This window comes from Sinocyclocheilus anshuiensis, unplaced genomic scaffold (assembly GCF_001515605.1).
Source record: "Sinocyclocheilus anshuiensis isolate Anshui unplaced genomic scaffold, SAMN03320099.WGS_v1.1 scaffold3358, whole genome shotgun sequence".
NCBI lineage: Eukaryota > Metazoa > Chordata > Actinopteri > Cypriniformes > Cyprinidae > Sinocyclocheilus > Sinocyclocheilus anshuiensis.
The window spans coordinates 10,216-33,299 of record NW_015540845.1 but is presented as its reverse complement, the minus strand read 5'-3'; the positions used below and the strand labels follow the sequence as shown (position 1 = coordinate 33,299).

The window sequence follows — 23,084 nt, the reverse complement described above, 5'->3', positions numbered from 1 at the left end:
CACACACACACACACGACTCCAGCAGAGACACACAGAGGTGAGAAGCACACACACACACACCAGGAGGTGAGGAGTAGCTGACCCAGGTGTGTTAGGATTAATAAAACATCACTGCAATTACTATTTTTCGCTGTAGCCTACAGAAATATTAACCCATTATAATGGCTCTTCACATTATTTTGTACGTCCCCTGTGTATATTTAGTACAATGGGGTTCAGCAAACATTTGGCAATCCCTCCACTAAATGATCTCTCACTCTTCTATAATGTGTTATGAGAGCATTATGAGAAGTCTGACAGACTTCAGTGCTCCTCACACAGACGAAACACAGGGCAGCAGACTTCGAGAGGTTTGTGGAGGAGAACGAGGTGAAACGCCGCCGTGCGCTGAAGAGATTCCAGATGGAGAGACAGCAGAATGACGTGAAGGAAGAGGAGAAAGCTGAACTCTCCAAACAACTCCAGGACTTACAAGCCAGGTAACCAGCCTCAGACCGGTGAGAGTCCACCCGTTTACTGATTACTGCTGTTACGAGTACACAATAAACTTCACCAAATACCACAAAAACACCTGAAACCAAAGCTATTCCCTTTCCGAAGTGTTATAGTGCAGATGTGTGTTACTCACGATCTGCTTTCTCTGTTCAACAGGCGCTTGTATTTACAAGAGCGAGTGAACAAATACAAGAAATTCGAGGAGTTTCTGATGAAGACTCTTGATTTACTTCCAGACAGTAAGAGCATCTGAACACAAAGACTCTTCAGGGCTTTTCTCTGCAGTCTTAAGCTCTGTCCCAATTCACCTACATATATTATGCCCTAAAAGCATGTACTCTTTTGGTGAAGAAACGTACATACTTAAGTGTGTAGCAGAATAGCAGGCAAGCTTTGGGACGTTCTTCTTAATCATAACTCTGTTGCTTAGTTACGAGCATCCTGTGACCGTTTAAACTGGCCTGTCAATCATCTCGTCACGGTTAACATCCTCCTCGTTTCCTTTAGTTTAATGTCCTGCCGTACTGGAGAGGAATGAAGAGGCACGTGTCTATGATGCTGAGAACTCATGTGTTTGCATAATGATGCTTTTAAAAGTTAACGACCAAACATATCTTTATAAAAGTTAAGTGTTGTTACAGACCAAATATAACGCAGATAACATTAAATACATATTTTTCATCAGGTTAGATATTATCACTGAAACCCCTTTCTGTACCCGTCGTCTGTCTCGCATATCTGCCGTGTTTGTAGTTTTTTAACACTTTTTATCTGTGATTTGCTAATCGAATCCTCGTCCACCGCGCGGTGTTGTGGGCAATATTAGCCATTAGTGTGCACAGATCTGCTGCACTTTAAATTTCTGCCGGAAAGAGTAAACCATCCGGGTGCCTGTGGCATACTCATGTCAACATACTATGATTTGGGACACAGTAAGTCTAATTTGGAGTATTTAGGACGGCTAGTATGTGCACTGTGTCGCAGCATCAGTCTGCTCTGTGTTGTAGAGTATGTGGGCTACAGCACAGACCTGGTGACGCCGATCATCAGACGCTACGAGACGCTCACCATCAGCCGACAGGACCTCCTGCAGCAGTTATCCAGCCTGACGGAGCAGATGAAGGCCGGCCAGAACAGCCTGGAGTCCCGCAGACAGGAGCACAGCACCTTCAAACTGGTACGTGATTCATTCAGCTTCAGAAGAGCTTGAGACATTCAGACTGACGTTTGTTGCTTGGGCTCTTTCCCACTGAGAATGGGCAACAGATGTGTCTGGGTACTTTAGATCGGCCGAGGCCCTGCGTCTCACCTGGTTGCCCAGAAGCAGCTTCTCAAACAGTTTCCCGTGTATCACAGTCGTAACTGATGTGTGATGTGTTTCTGTGGCAGATGACAAACCAGGAGCTGTCCGAGCGGCAGACACAGCTGGATCAACTGAGAGAGAAGAACAAACAGCTGGAGATGATGCTCCACATGCACCTGAGCCAGTCCAGAGACCAGGTGTGCTGGAAACATCAGTGCACTAAACACTAGATCAGTGCGACGCATATACAGTTACAGGTTTTGAAGTCTTAACAGCATGTTGTCATTAGAGTCTGAATCACATGCTCTTCACTCACTTCTCGTCCAGTTGAACCGCTGTCCCATCTAAACACACGAGTTTTCACGCCTCAAGGCGTTTAAGCAGGGATGGTTTAGTCTTCCTTCCTGCTTGTCGTTGTGATGTAAATCCGGAGGCTCGTGTGTGTGATGCTGTGATTGGTGTGTGGTAGGTGGAGGAGGTCGGGAACATCTTGATGGCGGTGAAGAGCCTCGCGGAGCAGTGTTACCTGAGTCACTACAGAGATCTAGACCTCATGGACACAGCCACCATGATGGACATGATAAAGGTGACTGATCAGAGTTATACAGCACATGATCAGAAACTCAGTCAAGAGCGCGTTTCTCTTTCTTCTCCTGCTTTCAAAGGAATTCATCGTGGAGAAAGCTGATATGGAGAGGAGAGCCATGAGACTCATGGCCAGCAGCGGAGCGACTGTGAAGAGAAGGACACCGAAGAAGAGCTCGTCCAGCAGAAGCGGAGCGCAGACGCTGCTGTAGATCAGTCCGTCTCAAACCAGCCAGACCCTGAGAGCGGGCTCAGGACACACATTCAGCTCAGCACATCTGCTTACAGCAACATTTCTCATCACACACACTCGTGTTTATGGAGCGTGAGTCTGGATCAATAAGAGATTAAACTCAAGACATGCATTAAAGACATGATCAAACACTTCTGTTCAAATGTTTTTATTCTTCAACTTGAAAATAACTGGTTTAACAGTAATTCTGTGAAATCATTAAAAAAATTATTTCATAAACACAGTGTGACGTTTCAGTTCAATCTGAAGCTCATTTTTACAAGTTTTTCAAGTTAACTTCAGCCTTTGACCATCACCAGAAGAAAATCAAACGACATGAGAGTAAAAGCTTTGGGTGAAATGCACACGTGGAAAAACTGGTAGATTTAACACTAAACAAGTCATTAAAATGTAGAAAAATTTGGGAAAATAAATGCACATAAATTGTGGATTCCAATTAAAGTTTTTTCACTTTATGCGACAGAAAATTTTTATAGTTCATTATAAATAACCAGGTTTGTGTTTGCACTAAATGTTGAATTTTAATCCACTAGAGATGTGACTGTTGCATGCAGAGACGTGTGCTTCCTAACCCTGCTCCTGAGACGCAGCAGCAGCACAGGTCTGTGTCAGGAGCGGACCCTGTGCTAGCGCGGGACTGTGTCGTGGCTCAGGCTGCTCAGCGCAGTGTCGGCTGTGCTCAGGGGCAGCTGCAGCTTGCCCATCTGTGTGGGGTACTTGGTCTTCATCTGGTGTGTGAACACTGGCTGCGCGATCAGCTGCTTGAGCTGCTTCTTCAGGCTCCTGATTAACCTCTGCTGCTCTCGCTCCTCGTCCTCGTCCTCACCGCCTCCTGAAACACAGAGCAGAGCACATGAGGCAGAGCTCCCGCTCCAAACACGGCTCGGTGACGCGGAGCGGAGCTCGTACCCAGCAGCAGGTCATCGTCCACGTCGATCTCCAGCGCCTCGGACGCCTGCCGCACCCACGAGTTGTGCTGCTTCTCTCGGCTGTGAAAGTACTCAATCTTCTCGATCTTCCGGGCCAGAGTCACGCGCTCCTGTCGAGGAGAAACAAGCCTGTGAAGCACAGCACTGCTGGCTATCCTTATAGTCATCAGCACTGAGAAAGCTCTCGGACAATTCACAGAGATTATGAGCGTCTTATATGTGACCCTGCAGCACAAAAGCAGTCTTAAGTCGCTGGGTATATTTGTAGAAATAGCCAATAATACATTGTATGGGTCACAATTATACATTTTTCTTTTACGCCAAAAATCATTAGGATATTAAGTAAAGATCATGTTCCATGAAGATATTTTGTACATTTCCTACCGTAAATATATCAAAACTTAATTTTTGATTAGTAATATGCATTGCTAAGAACTTAATTTGAACAACTTTAAAGATGATTTTCTCAATATTTAGATTTTTTTGCACCCTCAGATTCTAGATTTTCAAATAGTTGTATCTCGGCCAAATATTGTCCTATCCTAACAAACCATACATCAATGGAACGCTGATTTATTCAGCTTTCAGATGATGCATACATCTCAATTTCAAAAAATTGACCCTTATGACTGGTTTTGTGCTCCAGTCACATATTTGAAGAAACAGCTTAAAGATGATAAGGAGGACACATGATTTTTTTTTAAATATTGTTCACTGATAAATCATAAGCACTGCAATATTTCATAAAAAGAGACCCGTTTCACAACAATTGATAACAGCAACCTAGAGAAGTGTTTCATATTTTCTTTAAGTTAAATGTAGCTGTGTAACGCTGTTTTTTCACCCTGCCATTAATAACAAATGAAGTAGTTAGCGCTGCTGTCTAACACACCAGCTGAGGGAGCGGTCCTCTCTTCTGACCGCTCTCATCAATCCATGCTTTCCTCTTTTGCCAAGTTATATAAATGCTTTAGTGGATTTTTTTTTCATTTGTTGTTGAGGCAAGTGGGAATGTAAATATTATAGACGTTAAGCCAACTTCAGTTTCTCTATTCCAGTAGAAACGCAGTGGCTGATGACAGACGTGTGTGAAAGCATGTTCATATCCAGACTTATATCTCGGCAGGTGTTTTAACGCCATGCCATCTTCCTCTGCTATCTTCATGGCTAGGAACAAGTTAAAATACTATTAAAGAGCAATTTAAAAACATATATCAGGTTTTTAACTTTGCGGTATCATATGATTCCCTAAGAGAACCTAACCAGCACAATATAATAAAACACGAGTCTGGAGATACTGAGGAGCATATCGTGTGTGTGATTCTGGAATATCTGTATATATATATATATATATATATATATGATCTGATCCCAGTGAATACTGAAATACAGATGCAACTTTCATCCACAGTGGGGTTCATGTCATACAGTTTGTTCACAACAAGAACAATAGCTATAAAAACAACTACAATGATAACTATATCAGCGACAATATGGTTCTGTTTATTATAATCGTGCTGCAACTTTAAATGCCGGAGCTCTTCAGAGCAGGATTCTGATTGGCTGTCAGTGTTTTGTTGTTCATCAGATGAAATAACCGTCTGCAAGTCGCTACAACTGTGGTGTGGACGCATGATTCGAGCGGCTGTTGTACCTTGATGGCGCTCATGCAGTGGCTCTGCACGGGAAACACAGGCAGCTCCTCGCTCTTCTGCAGGGTTCTGCAGATCTTCTTGTAGTTCATCAGGTCGTCAGGCCCGATCAGCAGCAGACTCAGGCCCTCTCTGGCGGCGCGGGCGGTTCGGCCGCTGCGGTGGACGTACGTCTCAGACGTGCGAGGAACCTGAACCCAACACAGACACAGAGCTGCTGAGACGCTCCTGAACTCAGAGCGACTGACCGAAGCGGAGTCTCTTACCTGATAGTGTATGACATGCTGAACGTTAGGGATGTCCAGGCCTCGAGCAGCGACGTCAGTGGTGAGGAGAACACAGCTGAGAGAGGACAGAGAGGACAGGAGTCAGTGCACACACACACACACACACTAACACACACACACACTCACTCACACTCTAACACACACACTCTCACTCACACTCTAACACACACACTCTCACTCACACTCTAACACACACACTCTCACTCACACTCTAACACACACACTCTCACTCACACTCTAACACACACACTCTCACTCACACTCTAACACACACACTCTCACTCACACTCTAACACACACACTCTCACTCACACTCTAACACACACACTCTCACTCACACTCTAACACACACACTCTCACTCACACTCTAACACACACACTCTCACTCACACTCTAACACACACACTCTCACTCACACTCTAACACACACACTCTCACTCACACTCTAACACACACACTCTCACTCACACTCTAACACACACACACTCACTCACACTCTTAACACACACACTAACACACACTAACACACACACACACTCACTCACACACTCACTCACTCACACTCTAACACACACACTAACACACAAACACACACACACACACTCACACACACACACACACTCACTCACACTCTAACACACACACACATACACTCACTCACACACACACACTCACTCACACTCTAACACACACACACATACACTCACTCACACACACACACTCACTCACACTCTAACACACACACACATACACTCACTCACACACACACACTCACTCACACTCTAACACACACAGTCACTCACACTCTAACACACACACACACATTCACACACACACACTCACATCATTACATCTACCTGCATAACCATCAGCTCTGGACATACGGCCACTGCAGACTAAAACATACCTCTCAAAGTAATAATGATTACATTTTTAACCGGGATTTGTTTTTATTCATGTTTTAATTTATACAGTTCAGTTGTGCAGCATCTTATTTGACAAAGAAACAAATAAAAATGCAAGGCTTTGTTGTAGACTGTTATATGTTCATTTGAGTACATTTTAAAAGATTGATTAAATTGTTAAAGTTTCATTATAAAACGGATAGTTCCGGTGCTTGATTCTGATTGGCTGAGCCGCGTTCGAAGCTGTTGTAAATTACTCTACAAAGTAACACACCTTTGTTTACGTTTGTGTTGCTCGGCAACCACTTTGTTGCAACCACAGCTGATTCTGAGGAGCTACATTGTTTGGTGGAAGAATACTGTTTTTATTAATATCATTACACTTTATTTGCTCTGTTTTATTTTGTGAAACCTAACTACGTATATACTTTAATGTTCGTTCATTGAACAATAAGACTGCACTACTTCACGACATCATCTTGGACAAAAAACTTGATTTCTTCTGTATTTGTGAAACTTGGCATCAGCAAAATGACTTTCTAAATCTTAATTTGATTACTCCATCTGATTATATGTACACCGATAGACCACGGCTAACTGGGAAAGGAGGTGGCCTTGCTGTTATTTTCAGATCGGATGTATCTGTAACTGAAATTGCCACTCCTAGTGTAACATCATTTGAGTGTATTGCTTTCAGAGTGAATTGTGCCTCCCCTGTTCTTATTCTGTTTATTTATCGTCCACCTAAATCAAATCCTCTGTTTATTGAGGAATTTACTGAACTCCTTGCATTGGTTAGTCCTGTTTGTTCAGATATGATTCTGGTTGGTGACATTAATATTCATGTGGATAATTTAACTTGTTGTCATGTGATACCTCTGATCTAACAAATTATAGGCCCATTTCAAATCTTCCTTTCCTGGCTAAAGTCCTGGAACGTGTTGTTTTGGCACAATTACATTCTCATTTGTCCTTAAACAACCTTTTAGAGCCTTTCCAATCTGGGTTTAGGACAGGGCACAGTACTGAGACCGCCTTGGTTCGCGTTATGAACGACCTCCTGGTCTCAGCTGACTCTGGTGCCTCTACCATTTTGGTTTTGTTAGACCTGAGTGCAGCATTTGACAGTATGTCACTCTATATTACTTGATAGACTAAAGAGTTGGCTTGGTATCTCTGGCACTGTGCTTGAATGGTTCAGATCCTACCTTACAAATAGATCACAGTTTGTTGTTCTGGGAAATAACAAATCAGAAATTGGTCAGGTCCAATATGGTGTCCCTCAAGGTTCTGTTTTGGGGCCCATATTATTTAGCATTTACATGCTTCCTCTGGGGCAAATCATTAGAAAACACGGTCTTGGGTTTTATGCTGACGATACGCCGGTACGAGACTCGAACCCACAACCTTTGGGTTATGAGTCCGACTCTCTAACCATTAGGCCACGACTTCCCCTCTTTTATTGCTAGGATTAGGCCTTTCCTTTCTACACCTGACATTGAAAGGCTCATCCATGCTTTTATCACTTCAAGAATTGATTACTGCAATTCTCTCTACATTGGCTTATCAGCAAAATCTATCAAACGGCTACAATATATTCAGAACTCAGCAGCGCGTGTTCTCACTCACACAGCCTCACGGCAGCACATCAGTGGTGTCCTCTGTATTTTGCACTGGCTTCCAGTTCAATCGTGTATTGAGTTTAAAACGCTTGTTTTAACCTATAAAGCTGCGCATGAATTGGCTCCTTCTTATGTTTGTGATTTAGTTACCCCTTACATGCCTTCTCGTCCTCTTCGTTCTGCTGATTCTCTTCTTCTCTATCAGCTCCACTTCAGATTAAAAACTATGGGACAGAGAGCTTTCTCTCGTGCCGCTCCGAGATTATGGAATGCGCTTCCTTTAAACATTCGAAGTGCTCCTACACTAAGTACTTTTAAGAAACTGTTGAAAACCCACCTTTTTAAAATTGTCTATTATGATTAAGTTGTATTTATATGTGACATTGTTGTAGCGCTTTGGGTTGAGAAAAGTGCATTATAAATAAAATGTATTATTATTATTATTATTATATGGAATAACCGTTTTATAAAAGCAATAACCCCCGTGAAGCCGTGGTTTACAGTGAATTTATAACAGCTAAGGGTGTTTTATAACTCCGCTTCATGTCGTACCTAACAACGCCCCTTAGCTGTTATAAATTCACTGTAAACCACGGCTTCACGGGGCTTATTGCTTTATTAATTCATTCCTATAGACACCATTTTTTGATGCCAAATTTGGTTAAAGTCATAAAACACAGAATTTAGAAAAGTTAAATGCATTTCATGGGCCCTAAATTAAAAAGTATCTTACTCAGTGGTGCAGTTCAGTAGTCAACGTGAAGAGGCTTAGTCCACTAAAATGTTATTAGTCGGTTAGTCGCAGTGAAACTACTTGCCTCACAGACATGAGGAATATCATCGACTTCATCTCTTCAGCTGACAACGACTCAGAAAACTAGTTCACAATCATTCAATCATCTCCTTGCTATTTTTCCAAACACACAGTCGTTACTTTTGTGACAAGCTTCATGCATGTGTCTAATTACTGTAAACGTGCAATTAGTCAACTAATCACACGTTTAGTCAACTACTAGTCAACTAGAAAACCGTTTAGTCAGGAGCAGCCCTTCTGTGGTGTTTAATGTGAACAAACTAGTTATGTTTTACATTTCCTATTAGTAGTAAATCATCATCATGACAAGTCCAGATAGCATATGATATGGAATAATACCCAGCCCAGGCGTGACTGAGACAGCAGGAGCACAGAGCTCTCCCTCACCTGTCCTTCTCGGCGAAGCGCTCCAGGTTCTTCAGACGCTGCTTCTGGTGCATGTTAGCGTGCAGCGGCAGAGGAGCGCAGTCCAGGATCAGCAGCAGCGCGCTCAGACGCTTGATGCAGTCGATGCTGTTGGCGAACACCATGCTGCGGCCGGGATACTGCAGCAGGAAGTAGTACAGGAACAGGTCCTTCTCCTCCTTGGTGCAGTTGATGCGGGTCTCCGTCAGCGTCTCCACCGTGGCCTGCTTGCGCGTCAGGTCGATGACTTTGGGCTTGTCTTTGATGCCCACCTTCTCCATCAGGAGCTGCAGTCTGCTGCGCTCGGTGCGCTTGCGCTTCTTCTGCTGCAGGCGCGCCGGCAGGCTGTGCTCCAGCGTGGCCGAGAACACGAACGTCTGTCTGTTGGGGTTGAACTGGGACGTGTTGAGCATCTCCAGCAGGTTCTCCAGCTCCGCGAAGTGGCCCTTCTCCACCATGCGGTCGGCCTCATCGATCACCAGACACCTGAGGAGATAAACCAGAGCGGCTCAGCGTGTGAAGGCAGTGGTGTGCGTGACGGAGAGGAGGGACGCACCGCAGCTGGCGCAGGTTCTGCAGGTGCGGGTGTTTCTCTCGGATCATCTCCCACAGGCGTCCCGGTGTGCCGATGACGATCTCCGGCCGGTGCATCAGCACACGCTGCTGTTTCTGCGGAGCCATCCCGCCAACCACGATCGCCGTCTTAACACCTGCGCAACGACACGTCAACAGGTCAACCACACTGATCTACATGATCACAATCAGGCACATCACGAGCATCAGATGAACAGAACACGGCTAAAGCACATCTTCTGCTTTCAGACGCTTTTCAGTCTATCTGGAGACAATGGTGTAAGAGTTTGTTTAATAGCACAAGTAGTGCGTACAGGTCATTTTCAGTCACTGAATATTATGTAAAGAAAAGAATGCAGGTTTGAGGTTTAGTGGGGACAGAAGCAAAGTTTCATAAAAGCACTTCCTTTAGTGTTGATATTTCAGGGAAGAGTTTTCCTCATTCTTTCAGGCTGTGTGCACACTCTGGTGCGACTGCTCATGTAATCAGTGTGAACGCTGCCATTCAAACCTTACAGCAACACCAAACCGAGACCCAGCTTTTCACACTCTGGAGTGCTTCAACTTCTGTATGAATGAAGCACGGACCAAAGACATCGAAACAAACCAAATATAGGATGTGACCATATCCAGATGCCCTTTGATCTTTATCTTTTGTGTCAGTGTTAAGAATGACAGTGAACACTAAACGAACCAAGAGCAAGAGAACCGAACTACAAGTGTGAACACACCCTTAGATTAGCAGCAGTGAGTTAAAGAGGGCAAACTTTAGCATTTCAATGAGCTGCACACGTGCATTTCTAACACTAATGCTGTTTTTGCTCTGTGCATTTCAATAAAGAAAGTATTAATAACAATAAATTAATGAGTGGGGTTACTTTAACTGCTCAGGTAATGACTCATTTCAGATGTGGGCAGAAACAGAAATTAAGATCAGCCAGAGCTGTAGAGGGATCAGGAGTGGAGGACGCTCTTGTAAAGTTATCAGCTTTAACTCGGGTAAGCGTTCATCAGCACACACTGACCGGTGAAGCGGGCCACAGCGTCGATGTGGTGTTTGACCTGCACGGCCAGCTCTCTGGTGGGAGTGAGGACCAGGCCGAGCAGCGGCGGCTTGTGTGTGTCCGTCTGTGTTTGACGAGCTGTAACATCATCAGTCTCCTCCTCCTCCTCCTCCTGCGGCGGCTCAGTGTCTCTGCTCGTCTCCTCCGCTGGACTGCCGTCTGTCGTCTCGCTGACCGTGGGCAGGTACAGGCTCTCCACACACACCTCTGTGTCTTCAGCTCCGTCAGTCTTCCGCTCACCTTCTGACGCTTTCCTCCACTCCAGAACAGTGTGGATCATTGGAATACCGAAACACAGCGTCTTCCCGCTGCCTGCAGAGAACACACACACACACTGAGAATCACTGACTGTGCATGACACTAACGACCCACACTGTGACGAGTGTTTGTGTGTGTGTGTGAGTGAGTGAGTGAGTGAGTGAGTGAGTGAGTGAGTGAGTGAGTGAGTGAGTGAGTGAGTGAGTGAGTGTGTGAGCGCGTGTGTGAGAGTGTGTGCGAGTGTGTGTGTGAGTGAGTGAGTGTGTGTGTGTGCGTGCACGAGTGAGTGTGTGTGTGTGTGTGAGAGAGTGTGTGTGTGTGTGTGTGCGTGCGAGTGTGTGCGAAAAAAACAAAAAAAACAAAAATAGATTTACACCTTACATTGCAGTCATTGTGTGTCAAAAAAAACTCCCTCGGCTACAATTCTTAGTTGAGGTTTTTTTCTCTCTCTCAGATAAAAACAAACATAAATAGTAAAAGATAATCTATTAAATGCCACAGATAAATATTTACGGAGTAATACACTATTTAGTAGAGAAGAGTCAAAATGACCATTTTCACACTCACAGACTGGTTTATTCTATGCTAACAAGACACATTTCTAGTTTTAACATGATTTGTTCATCAGACATTGCTGTTCAAATGAAAAAGTATCAGCTGTATGCAAAGTGACCACGTTTGGTTTGACCACTAAAAAGGTGTACATTTTATTACTTTACTCATGCAGTCACACTGAAATCCCTATACCTCTGGAACTGAATGATATCATGCATTAAAAATCTAAATACCAAAAGCATTCATTAGAACCAGAATCTAAAAGGATACTAAGATGAACACTTTTCATTTTTGGACTGTCACCATGCACAATGCTTGTTGCAACACAGATAGCTAAAGTCAACAGATTCTACTAACAGAGCTGCCGATCTCTGTGTGAAAACAACAATCATGCTGTCATCTTTCCGAGCTCATTCTGACCCCCTACGAAAATCTCTCTACAGCAGGGGTCTCCAAACTCAGCTCCGACCCTAACAAACACACCTGAACCAGCTAGTCGAGCTCTTACTAGATAGACTAGACACTTCCAGAAGACCGGTGCGATGAGAAGAGCGGCAGCTGAACTCTGCGGGACCCAGTTTGGTGACCCCTGATCTACAAAATACTGGATTACTCAGTAATATACATCTGTGACATTCAATATTTTGGCTTCATTTATGCATTTCTTTCACCAGAAAAAAAAGCAGCCCTGTCTGAGTCGAGACAGAATGACCAGAAGCTCTTGAAGCAGTCCTCCGGTCTCAGTGAACAGACCGCAGAGACGGAGCAGCACAGGAGCTAGTGTGGTCTCTCACCGGTCTCGGCCGCTCCCACGATGTCCAGTCGGTCTCTGACGGCCGGCGGCAGCGCCAGGGCCTGGATCGGAGTCGGCGCTGAAAACCCAAGTACACTCAGAGCTTTTAAAACAGGCTCAGGTACGAACAGGTCCTTCCACGCCGACACGTCTGCACTCGGACCCTCTGATCCCACGAGAGCCGGCCTGCTCCAGTTCTTGCTCTTCTTCTGAGACTCAGCTCCTGCCTCATCTGTCTTCTTCTTCTTCTTCCGCTGCTGCTGCTTCTTCTTCTTCTTGGACGTCTTGTGCTGCGTCTCTGGAGTCACATCAGGACACTGGTCCGGTGAGATCTCATCCTCCGCTTCCAGCGTCTCATCCGGAACGTCCTGAGGTTCCTCTGGTTTGCTTTTCTTCTGCCTCTTTTTCTTCTTCCTAGCAGGTTTTTCTTCCGCTTCTCTCTCACTGGCTTTTCTCTTGTTTTTGCCTCTGCCGGTGGTCTGGGCAGTCATGGCCTTCTCCGGCTCCACCAGAGAGTAATCGGTCAGCTCCTCGAAACACACCAGTCCATCCAGACCCTCATCACAGAACACACTGGGATCCACATTCACCGCCTTCCACTGGCCCTTCACCACAACCCCTCTTTTGGAGGAGATCAGCCGAGACTTCTTGAGCTTCATCTTCTGCTGGAGACACAGATGTAGACAGTATGGAGTCACACAGGACAGTAACTGAGGCACAGTGAGGGTAACACCACGGTATACTGCACACCATATTCATGTACATCGATATTTATATGTCAGCATAAAGACGCTTCCAAAAATATCACGACGTTACTATAATTCTGTGCAAAACACGGTGATATGATTGTTTATAGTGGCGCAGCGCAGTCACACAACTACAACAATCAACAACATGCACATAAACAGAGCGACGAACTGGGACATTAGACAAAAACCCACTCTGATGAAATATCATGTCAACACGAGTATGTTACAGCATTAACTGCGTGGATAAACATAAATGTTACATACCGTCGTGTGTGTGTTGGTCTACACAGCAGCCGCTCACGCACATGCACAGCACGAGGAGGCGGCCATGATGGCCATGACGTCAGAGAGAACCCACCAATCACAGAGACTGTCCGTGGCACGTGGAAGCACTCATATTTCTGAAGTTTTCCAATTCTATTATAATATATAGTACTTTTAGTGTAATAATAATAATAATAATAATAATAAACAAAATAAAGGGTAATTTTTGAGTTTACTACAGGGGGCGCATACTGTATCTCCAAATTCATTGTTTAAATCTAACATAACTCCGTATTTCGTAATCACAGACGACTGTAATTGGTCCATCCTCAACAGCGATGAGAAAAGTAACAGGCTAGAGACATTTGCACGGATCTTTTAAATCTATTACATCCACCGTCTTCTACCTAAAATATAAACGTTAACCCGTGTCTGCAATCTTAATAAAATAACTGAATATTTAATCCGAGTCGCCGGTGAGTTCATGAAGAGCGACGAGAACAGCGCCGTCTACCGGCTGCTTCAGGAGCATCGACTGTGAAATAAAGCTGTGCATGAGATGTGATGCAGCAGTTAGTTAGTCCTGTGCACAACTATATGAGAGCATGCTTTAAAGGGTTTTATTTTATTATTATTTAGCAATTCAAGTGGGCTGTGTTCCAAAAACCACAATCTCACTTTGATAAGTCTGAATTCTTATTTTAGTCGCACTACAGACTGTCTAGACTCTAGACGGAGGTCTTACTGCTAAACACTGGACCTGTGTCTGATTCAGGACCACACATGGAGGATAAGATAAAGATGAAACTACACGTGGTTTGTGCTCTTCACATTGTTAAAAAGAGTCACATGAGCAACACATTTGGGATTTGTGCCACTTTAGCCTGCAGCCTGACCCTGCGTCCTATCCATCCTAAATGTGAGATCACAAAAAAGAGAAGCATAGTATGTTGAAAAGAGCATGTCAGCAGTCTCCGGGTTTCCCCATTTGTAATTAGACTTAGTGGTGGCGTTCACATGTATACAGTTTTTCAGCATGACTTGAAGGCACCACATGCACACACTAATGGCTGATGTTACCCCTTTGAAGGATTCTGTTCAGAACTACAAACACAAATAAAAAGAACTACAAACATGGCGACAGTACCACGAGACCAGCCGCTGCATTGATGCTGCATGGCTTAATGCACAGAACCCATGTTTTGACCAGACCCAGTTTTTTGTCCCACCTGTTCACATTCACTCAAGACAGGACTGGTGTCAGATATCTGCGTTTACATGAATCCCCTCCCAAACTAGAACGGTTGACCCTCAGGTTTTGAACAGTCATATAAGTCAAACACGGCAGTTATATAGCCTTGTTTTTTTTTATATATGTAGTTTTTAGTTGCAAGATATTTTAAAATCCATGGGCCATGGTTCAGAACAAGTTTCTGTTCTCCTGAATGAATCTCTTACCTATTAATAAAGTTTCAGCCTCAATAAAAGAAGCTCTGAGTTTTTGCGACAAGCACATACAAGCAACATCTACTTCATAATTCAACATTAAGAAAAGTTATCTTTGGGGGTAAATGTGTCTCCCTTGCCTTGGGATGGCTTGGAAGTCCAGTGGGAATTTATATGGACTAGATTATTGGGACACCTGACCATTAAACTTATTGTTAACACTATTCTTAACACTTTATTTCTTAGAATGTGATGTTCAGTGGTGGTACAATGTGTCTCCAGTCAGTGGCTCAGTTCTTTGTGGGGTCAATCACTCTGCCCATGAACAGCAGGCTAGAAGTGGCTTCATGGTACAGAAAGAAGAAGAAGGGCCTGTTGATGATGAAGGTGGCTGGCAGAGAATAAGCCGTGATTCCCACTGATGTGACTGAGGCTGCAGTCGTGCCCTTCTCATCCACCTCGATGACGGCTTTATGCAGCACCTGCACACACACACTCACACACACATGCACACACACACACACACACACACACGCGCACACACACACACGCACACGCACGCACGCACGCACACACTCAAACACACATGCACACACACACACGCACACACTCACACACACACGCACAGACACACACAGAGCCGTCAGCAGCTGTGATAAAGCGTGTTATAATCCGTGTGTGTGAGGCTGCAGTCACCTGTGAGACTCAGATGCGCGTCTTTGCTCAAACCCGTCAGGTTGGCTGAATGGAGGAAAACGCTGCTGATGCCCAGATGTGGCAGGATTTCATGCAAGTCGTAAGATTGCTCCATCTTGAACTTGGGCAGATGGACCTCCGTTTCAGTACAACATGTATAAAAGTAAATCATGATGTTTTAAATTGAGATTAAATAAAGACTTGCACCAAATATGAGCATTCATTTATTCTCCCATGTCTTTTCCAATAACAGCAGCAGCAGCAGCAGCTCATAGTGTGATGTTTGCGTCCTGCACTACAGTCTTATGATGCTTCGACTCTTTGAGATGACCTTATCTCATCAGTTTCATTCACTGATATGATGCTGCTGTGGCGAAAATGGAGCACAAGGGAGAGTAAATGGTGACACTCACTAATAGTTTGCAAAGTAAAAAGAAGCAGCTCTGCACTGTACAGCCAGATGCACACTGTATGATTGATAATAGTACTTCATGATTTTTGCTTGTCAGACTGCATGAACATGATCCCAGCTGTAAGCCTAGTCACATCCACAAGCAGAACTGAAATGGTGACTAGTAAGCAAAAACAATGTCTTCATGGCATGGCAAAGACGATGATTTGATGCCTCAAAACTTCCGACACTGGATGTACATTTAGATTGCAGTGGTCATTATTTGGCTGTTGGTGCACATGTCGAACTAGCGAACAAAGACGACAGATTTTGGACTGGGATCAGAGCAGTCTTTCAGGATTTGCAAACCGTACAGTGTGCACCCCGCTGAAGTCTGTGGCTCACAGCAGACCCCACCTATCTGAGGGTTGTCCCCCCTAAAAATATGATTAAAAACCACTCTGTGTATTGTAAATAACAACGTGTTATACTTTAAATAACTTTGTAAGTAGTAAAACAACACAAACGGGGCAAAAATGCTTTTTAAGTTTAGAAACATTTTGAGTCTGCCCTCCCTTGCCTCACAGTGCTCTGGTCCAAATGCCTGCTTTCCTCTTTTACATCACCTCAGTGTTGCCAGGTCCGCGGTTTTCTCGCTACTTTAACACTGTTGCCGACCAGAGGCCTCATGCCCAGTCCCAGTGAGGAGGAACCCTCTCAGATTTCTGAGCCAAGTGCATTTTGAATGCAGCTTTCAAAAGACAAAAATAGCCGAATAACATGTTTTATATTTGATACAATGGCACGGGTGTGATGATATCGTTCAGTGCAGCACAGCATCAGCTGCTAAAGTCAGATCTGTGGTCGCTGGCTGGCGCTGAGCTAGAGACAGACGGGTTTGTACAGCACTGCGCATTAACCAATCACACACGATGCTGAAAAGGTTTTGAGGTTAATGTGTTACAAATAAATCAAGCATAAAGTCGGAGTTATTATTTTAACCTGTGAGTGAGAAAAAGTCAATAGTTGTGGAACTCCAGTAAGTAAGGCTGTCAAGGCTATTTTCTTCACTTAAACATCGGATGAAGTGATTATTTTCTCTTTAATACAGATGATGTCAATGTATTTTCCGATGTTAGCAATAATAAGGTTACCTGCCTGACGGATCGTAATGTCTACGGACTCGAGCGCTGTCTCGGAGCGACCACAACAGCTTGAAGTCGTCTAATCTGGCACGGTCTCCCTGCTGCACTAACAGTAGTAAGGCTTTCCTCTGTGTATACTTATCCTTACAAGTACAGTTTTAGCTGGATTATTTGTGTCCCCTTCAAAAACTGCTCTTGAGAAATGTTATGTTTATTGTCCCCCCAACTGTTAGACGAAATGTAGGCCCCTGGGCTCACATGCGTCTCATGTTTTTGATCCAGCGGTGGAATCGCTCGGCGCTGATCTCGTCGTCGATGACGGTGTAGTCGGCTGTGGCGTCGGGCACGACGATAAGCAGCGCCGCTCCGCCGCGGTACGACAGACGCAGCACTCGAGCGCGCAGCTCACGGTCCTCAGCCGTGGAGAATCTGTCCTCCTTCACCATCATGGGGACTTGAACGATGTTGTACTTGTCCACATAGAAGCGACTAATTTCTGTGCTGTTGGGGTCGAACGGACGATCCCAGTCACCTTGAGAACAAAGAGCTTTACATCAAATCCCAGTTGTGTAGTGCACATCATTGCTCTGTCTCCACAGGCACAGAAACTCACCCTGAAAGAAAATGGTGTTGAGGAGCATCATCTGCGTCAGCGGCTCGACGCTCGTCACCATTTCGTTCACTTTGCCGCCGGTCTTTCTGCTGACATACTCGTTGATGGTGCTCTTGCTGAGCTCTGTCTTACTGAAATCCACATTGTTCACATCGGCACCGAAGAACGTCTTGATCTGATCGCTGAAGACTCTCTCGACGTTAAAGCGCTCGTCTACGAAGAGTGCCGTGCCCTGCTCCATGTGCAGTTTTCCGTCCTGCGAGATGTTCTTCTGCAGCTGCTCAAAGAGCTGTGGGATGAGCGTCGCGTCTCCAGTCCCGTCCAGAGAGTCCAGATTCAGGCCCTTCTCCATCTGACTGCGTGTCGAGCCCTTGGAGGCCAGTAAGAGCGTGGCGAAAGACGTGGAAACACTCAGCGGCGAGAAGAAGATGTTTTTGTCATGATAACTTGATATCTTGCGATAGAGGTTCATGGCAAAGTCAATATTTTTGAAGGCCAGATCCGTGATGTCAGGAGTTTTGGGCTCTTGACTTTTAAGAATGCACAGAAAACCAGACGAATAAACGAGGGAGAACAGCACCCTTAACTCCATTTTATTATCGTTTATTAAAAATCCCTGGACCTGAAGATACAAAAAACAGCTTATATTGAGTTTTAATTATTCTAGAGAAACGTTGCTTCATATTAGACACACAAGGACCCGCGATTCATCATTCTTCCCTATGTTCTTTACTGAAGGATTTCTAAAAGTACTAAAAGCAACAAACACCAATTTGAGTTGAACTACTGAAATAAATGAACTTTTCCACGACATTCTAATTTATTGAGATGTACCTGTAAATATTTTGCAGGTCTTCAACTTAATAGGATAGTTCACCCAAAAATTATTCGGTCATCATTTACTCGCCCTGCAAACCTGTATGCATCTCTTTCTTCTGTGGAACAGTAAAGTTTTGCCCATAGAGTGAGCGTCAATGTCATCCAAAACAACCACTGACTTTCACTGTATGGACAGAAACGCTGCTTTTATAGTCCACAGAAGACAGGAGGTTTCAAACGACACGAGGAGAGTAAATGATGACAGACTGAATGATCATTTTTCATTTGTTCATGTGAAGCATCTGAATCATGATCACAGCTGAAGATGATCTTCATTTGTCTGCTTGATGAAGTCTGTGCATCAGATGTTTCACTGAGAATAATCTCCTCCGTTGTGTGATTCTTTCAATTCGATATGATTAAACGTGGGAACGTTTCACTTTTTTGACTGGATGCTATATAGAGCATAACTTTGACACAGTGCATCACTCCATCATATTTACAGTAGTTTGTACACAGTATTCACTGACAGACTCGCTCTTCTTTCCATCGGGAATGAAACTCCAGCACTAAACGCTGAAGGAACATCTGACGTCTTCAAGAGACTCACAGAATCCAGAGAAGAAACAAAGAACATCCACTCAGGGGAAAAAGAAAGGTTTTTATTTAAGAAACAATAAGTGTATATAGGATTGCGAGAACAACCAATCACTTAAAAACTACTGCTGCATGTGAAACGAGTTCAGAAATGCTGCTGTGCCACCAAACGCATGAAATCATAGAAAAGAATGTGAAAACCATGAGAAATCACAACCTAGATCCAAAAGAGCTGCTGCCTGCCAACAAATGAGGAACGACTGATGAACGACTAAAACAAGTGAAGGTCTGAATCTGAACGATGACTGATCTCCTCACGCACACTGTGCTGTCTAACTAGGGCGCGTGAGAGTGAATCACCGGTGACCAGCAGAAGGTCTTCACTACAGTCCACAGAGGAGAAGAGCAGAGAGATCCAGTAACCCCAGTAAAGCCCAATGGTCCCAGAATGCAGGAGTGATCCCAGCGCTGACAGCTCCCTCCTCACGCCGCGGTCTCGTCTCGCTCGTGTGTCCGTCTGAGGAAGAGGAATGATCCGGGGAAACGCTTCCCTTTCACCTCGTCCAACTCAAAGAGGAGAAGCGAAGCTAAACGAATGTCCCTTTATTACACAGCAGGACCCGATCGGTCCCGGGCCAGTTCTGAGAGGAGGTGTGAGTCCCAGCATTCCCAGAGAGAGCTCGGGTCGAGGGCGTCTGTCACCGGCGCTGATGGACCGTCACTGGCTGGGTTTGGTCCCGCTGTCCTTCTCTCCGCCTGCAAAACAACATCATGAGCAGAGAGATAGATTCACAAAACATGTCTGTAATCAGGAAGATGATGATGACAGACTCTCACCGGCGGAGCTGCTGTGGTGAGCGGAGGACTGAGCCTGCTGCCTGTGAGGAGATCAGACCGTCATCATTACTCAGGACTGATCACAGACGATCACAAACTCACCAGCGCTCACCTGTCGAAGTAGGCCTGTCTCCTCCTGCGCAGCTCCTCCGCTGTCAGCGCCTGCTCCTCGCTGCCTCCTGATTCCTGAGACGAGCCGGCCGTCACAGCGGGATCGCTGCCACCTACAGAGTGCAAGAACAGCAGATCAGAGCGGCTGCTTGTGAACGAAGAAGTGTTCTTCAACACAACTCTTAAAAGGGTCATGCAACATTACACTAGATATTCTGAGATTTTAACAGAGGTGTTTGTGTTGCACATCAAAGACAATGGCAACTGTTCATTTGAATTGTTGCAGAAGACTGGTTAATTTGTTCGGTTTTATCTTCCAGGTTTACAATCGTCATCATGTCAGAGGATGTGATGTTTTCTTACACTCGTAGTCAGAGCTGATAATTAACACTCGCCAAATGCATGTAGAAATGAGTGCTGGCGAGTTTATGAAACTGTGCTACTCACCAGTTGGCCTGTAACTTTTTAAATTAGTTCTAACGATGCCGGAGAACGTGATGTGGTTTCTCTAGGGTGGCCATCTGGCCAGATTTGAGTCGGACGCTCTTTTGTCATCCTTTTAAGATCAGCACTATTTTGTATGATGGTCTATGATTTGTAAATAAGTTCAATAATATGTTAATTTGAAGTGACGTACATTTTAGTAGATAATCTTAGACAAAACAATCATTTAATCTGCGATCAACACAGTGGTGTTTCATTCCTGAATGATTCAGTGATTTTGAACAAATCGAGTGAGTGATTCAATAAGCCATTCATAAAGGCTAAGTTGTGCTAAATTCAAAACTGTACAATACTCCTACTATTTCAGCATCTCTTTCTATGGCATAAATAACAAGAGTAGTATTCTCGTATGTGGATCTGAAATGAGCAAGTCACGAATCGGCTGAACTAGTGAACCGATGATTGGGACAGTGATCTGTCGTCACAGTTTCACATTTAAAGTATAATTTCATAGTTTATATTTTAGCACATTATTTATGCAATTGTACCTGCAGTGTCAATGCATTCATGGCATCTATGAGCTGCATCAAACAGTCTGTGTAAATACATCTAAATTCTTCTGAAGTGCAAAGATGGATTTTGTTGATATCGATTTCATTTGATTGGTAACGGCCCTATAGTGTATTATTCTAATTGAATTTATTAAATAAATATATAAAGTTACACAAAAAATGATGCATGCGTTTAATAAGGTTAGAAAATATGCCCTTATAAAGGTTAAAGAAGTCCCTGGAAAACAATTTAAGGGAGAAAATATTGTCCCTTAATGGTTATTATTTTTGAAGTTTTATCCTGCGCTGTGTGTTTCAGAGTGAAGCGCTGTGGTGTTTTCATGTGAGCCGCTCATGATAACACGGTCTTTATTCACATAAAAGCAGCTCCACATGAACTTCATTGCTGTCAGTTTGAGTCACTTACGATGTGCATTTAATAAATGCAGCATGCGCCAAACATCTGCCCAAGTTTGTAATGAGAACGGTTTCTAAATCTGTTGTCTGCAAAAGAGACGTTTCCCTGCAGTTTTCTGCCATAATAAAAGCTCTACGGCAAAGAAAAAACAACAAGTACAAGTACAATATTATTGCAATAGACCCTTTTCATAATGACGTCAGCTAACCTCCACAAAGCAGTGTATCTGTATTTCCGTTAAACCTTTACACCGGAGACTTCTGGGGAAAACATGAAAGGCGTTAGTTAAGAGTTAAGGCTAATAATGTTGGGTTCTTCTGCATCTGTCTTAGATCTCCCTTTAGGTTGGGAGGCTACTGTAGCACTTGCTTTCAGATTTATATGATAACGATTAACTATACACTTGAAACCTTTTCACTTGTTATTTCGGTTTATGTCATTCCCTGGATAATGTCTTTGATTTATTTCATTTGTTGCTGCTATGACTGTAACAGTGTGTAAATTAAATCATATAGTTCCACGCAAGTGTAGTTGCTCTGCAAGAAAAAAGACAAACGAGGTGATTTTTATTTACTATGGGAAAAATTACATGGACACAAGTCATATTTCTATATTAAATCTTCTCATACTACACGGCAAGTTTCACATCCATAAATGCAAGTGGTCTGAAAAGAAACCCAATATTATCCCGTTCAAGAATAAAATGGCTTTACATTAAAACAATGCAAGAAAGACCGCCGTCAAGCTGTAGTGCTACAGAACTATGGACCTCTACAATTACTTTAATTCCTCCGTTTAATTTGACTTTACATGTATACCCTGTTTTTCTTTGTGAATTATTATTGATTGATATGATCGATAGTATTTTATGTTGGTTATAGGCTATATGCAATGTGATCTTAAAAAAAACAGCTGATGTGCGTTTTATATTTATTTACACAAATGCACACAAAACTGTTTTTAACAGTGAAATCTTTTTATGTAAACTTCATATATTATTTATTTATGAATTATATTGTGTCATGTCTATCAAAATAAAATGGAAACATATAGACCCCATTTAACTGATATTTAAATAGTACAAGCTTGTTTTGTTGAACTTGTATAAAGCAGTACATAAATGACTGAATGAAAAGGCTTTCGGTTCTCACACGTACATGTCTAAAATGTTTGTTTATTTGACACACTCTACCGGTCAAAAGTTTGGGATCAGAATGATTTTTTATGTTTTTACAGGAGTCTCTTCTGCTCATCAAGGCTGCATTTATTTCTTTAAAAATACAGGAAAAATGTAATATTGTGAAATATTATTATGATGTAAAATAACGTTTTTCTATATTAATATATATTAAACTGTAATGTATTTCTGTGATGCGCAGCTGTATTTTCAGCATCATTACTCCAGTCTTCAGTGTCACATTGATGAATAAAACGTTAAAAAGAAGAGTATTTATTTAAAACAGAAATCTTTTCTAACAATATACACTACAGTTCAAAAGTTTGGGGTCA

At 43.5% G+C, this 23,084-nt stretch overlaps 3 protein-coding genes and 1 pseudogene across 4 annotated transcripts in view; 1 reads left to right on the top strand and 3 right to left on the bottom strand.

The window, feature by feature from the left end:
• The window catches only part of ccdc197 (coiled-coil domain containing 197), a 9,442-nt gene extending 6,683 nt beyond the window's left edge, over positions 1-2,759 (top strand). The window contains exons 4-9 of the mRNA XM_016484991.1: positions 323-480; positions 653-735; positions 1,504-1,673; positions 1,886-1,996; positions 2,269-2,385; positions 2,465-2,759. Of these exons, the coding sequence (XP_016340477.1) occupies positions 323-480; positions 653-735; positions 1,504-1,673; positions 1,886-1,996; positions 2,269-2,385; positions 2,465-2,596 (771 nt within the window). The 3' untranslated portion in view covers positions 2,597-2,759. The remainder of the gene's footprint in view (positions 1-322; positions 481-652; positions 736-1,503; positions 1,674-1,885; positions 1,997-2,268; positions 2,386-2,464) is intronic.
• Positions 2,760-2,769: 10 nt separating this feature from the next.
• ddx24 (DEAD (Asp-Glu-Ala-Asp) box helicase 24) lies at positions 2,770-13,628 on the bottom strand. Of its 2 annotated transcripts, none has more exons than XM_016484987.1 (9): positions 13,508-13,628; positions 12,496-13,159; positions 10,850-11,200; positions 9,808-9,961; positions 9,234-9,737; positions 5,485-5,560; positions 5,221-5,409; positions 3,547-3,676; positions 2,770-3,469 (listed from the first exon to the last, which is right to left on the bottom strand). In XM_016484987.1, exons 2-9 carry the CDS (start codon positions 13,151-13,153, stop codon positions 3,264-3,266), a joined length of 2,268 nt encoding a protein of 755 aa, XP_016340473.1. In that variant the 5' UTR covers positions 13,154-13,159; positions 13,508-13,628; the 3' UTR covers positions 2,770-3,263. The 2 variants fall into 2 exon arrangements, with proteins under 2 accessions (XP_016340473.1, XP_016340472.1); XM_016484986.1 differs by having other exon boundaries at positions 12,496-13,156.
• Positions 13,629-15,162: 1,534 nt separating this feature from the next.
• Positions 15,163-18,405, bottom strand: LOC107687602 (protein Z-dependent protease inhibitor-like; annotated as a pseudogene).
• A 502-nt stretch (positions 18,406-18,907) lies between these two features.
• The window catches only part of LOC107687604 (ataxin-3-like), a gene marked incomplete at its 5' end in the record, with an annotated part of 6,877 nt that continues 2,700 nt past the window's right edge, over positions 18,908-23,084 (bottom strand). The window contains 3 exons of the mRNA XM_016484994.1: positions 18,908-19,970; positions 20,052-20,092; positions 20,164-20,275. Coding sequence (XP_016340480.1) covers positions 19,933-19,970; positions 20,052-20,092; positions 20,164-20,275 — 191 coding nt within the window. The remainder of the gene's footprint in view (positions 19,971-20,051; positions 20,093-20,163; positions 20,276-23,084) is intronic.

Bases quoted from the DNA above. Each gene is read 5' to 3' on its own strand.
- ddx24 (XM_016484987.1), bottom strand. From the start codon at position 13,153: ATGAAGCTCAAGAAGTCTCGGCTGATCTCCTCCAAAAGAGGGGTTGTG. The intron at 5,410-5,484 runs GTAAGAGACTCC...TGTTGGGTTCAG, and splicing joins AGCATGTCATACACTATCAG to GTTCCTCGCACGTCTGAGAC. The intron at 3,677-5,220 runs GTACAACAGCCG...TCTCCTCGACAG, and splicing joins ACTGCATGAGCGCCATCAAG to GAGCGCGTGACTCTGGCCCG.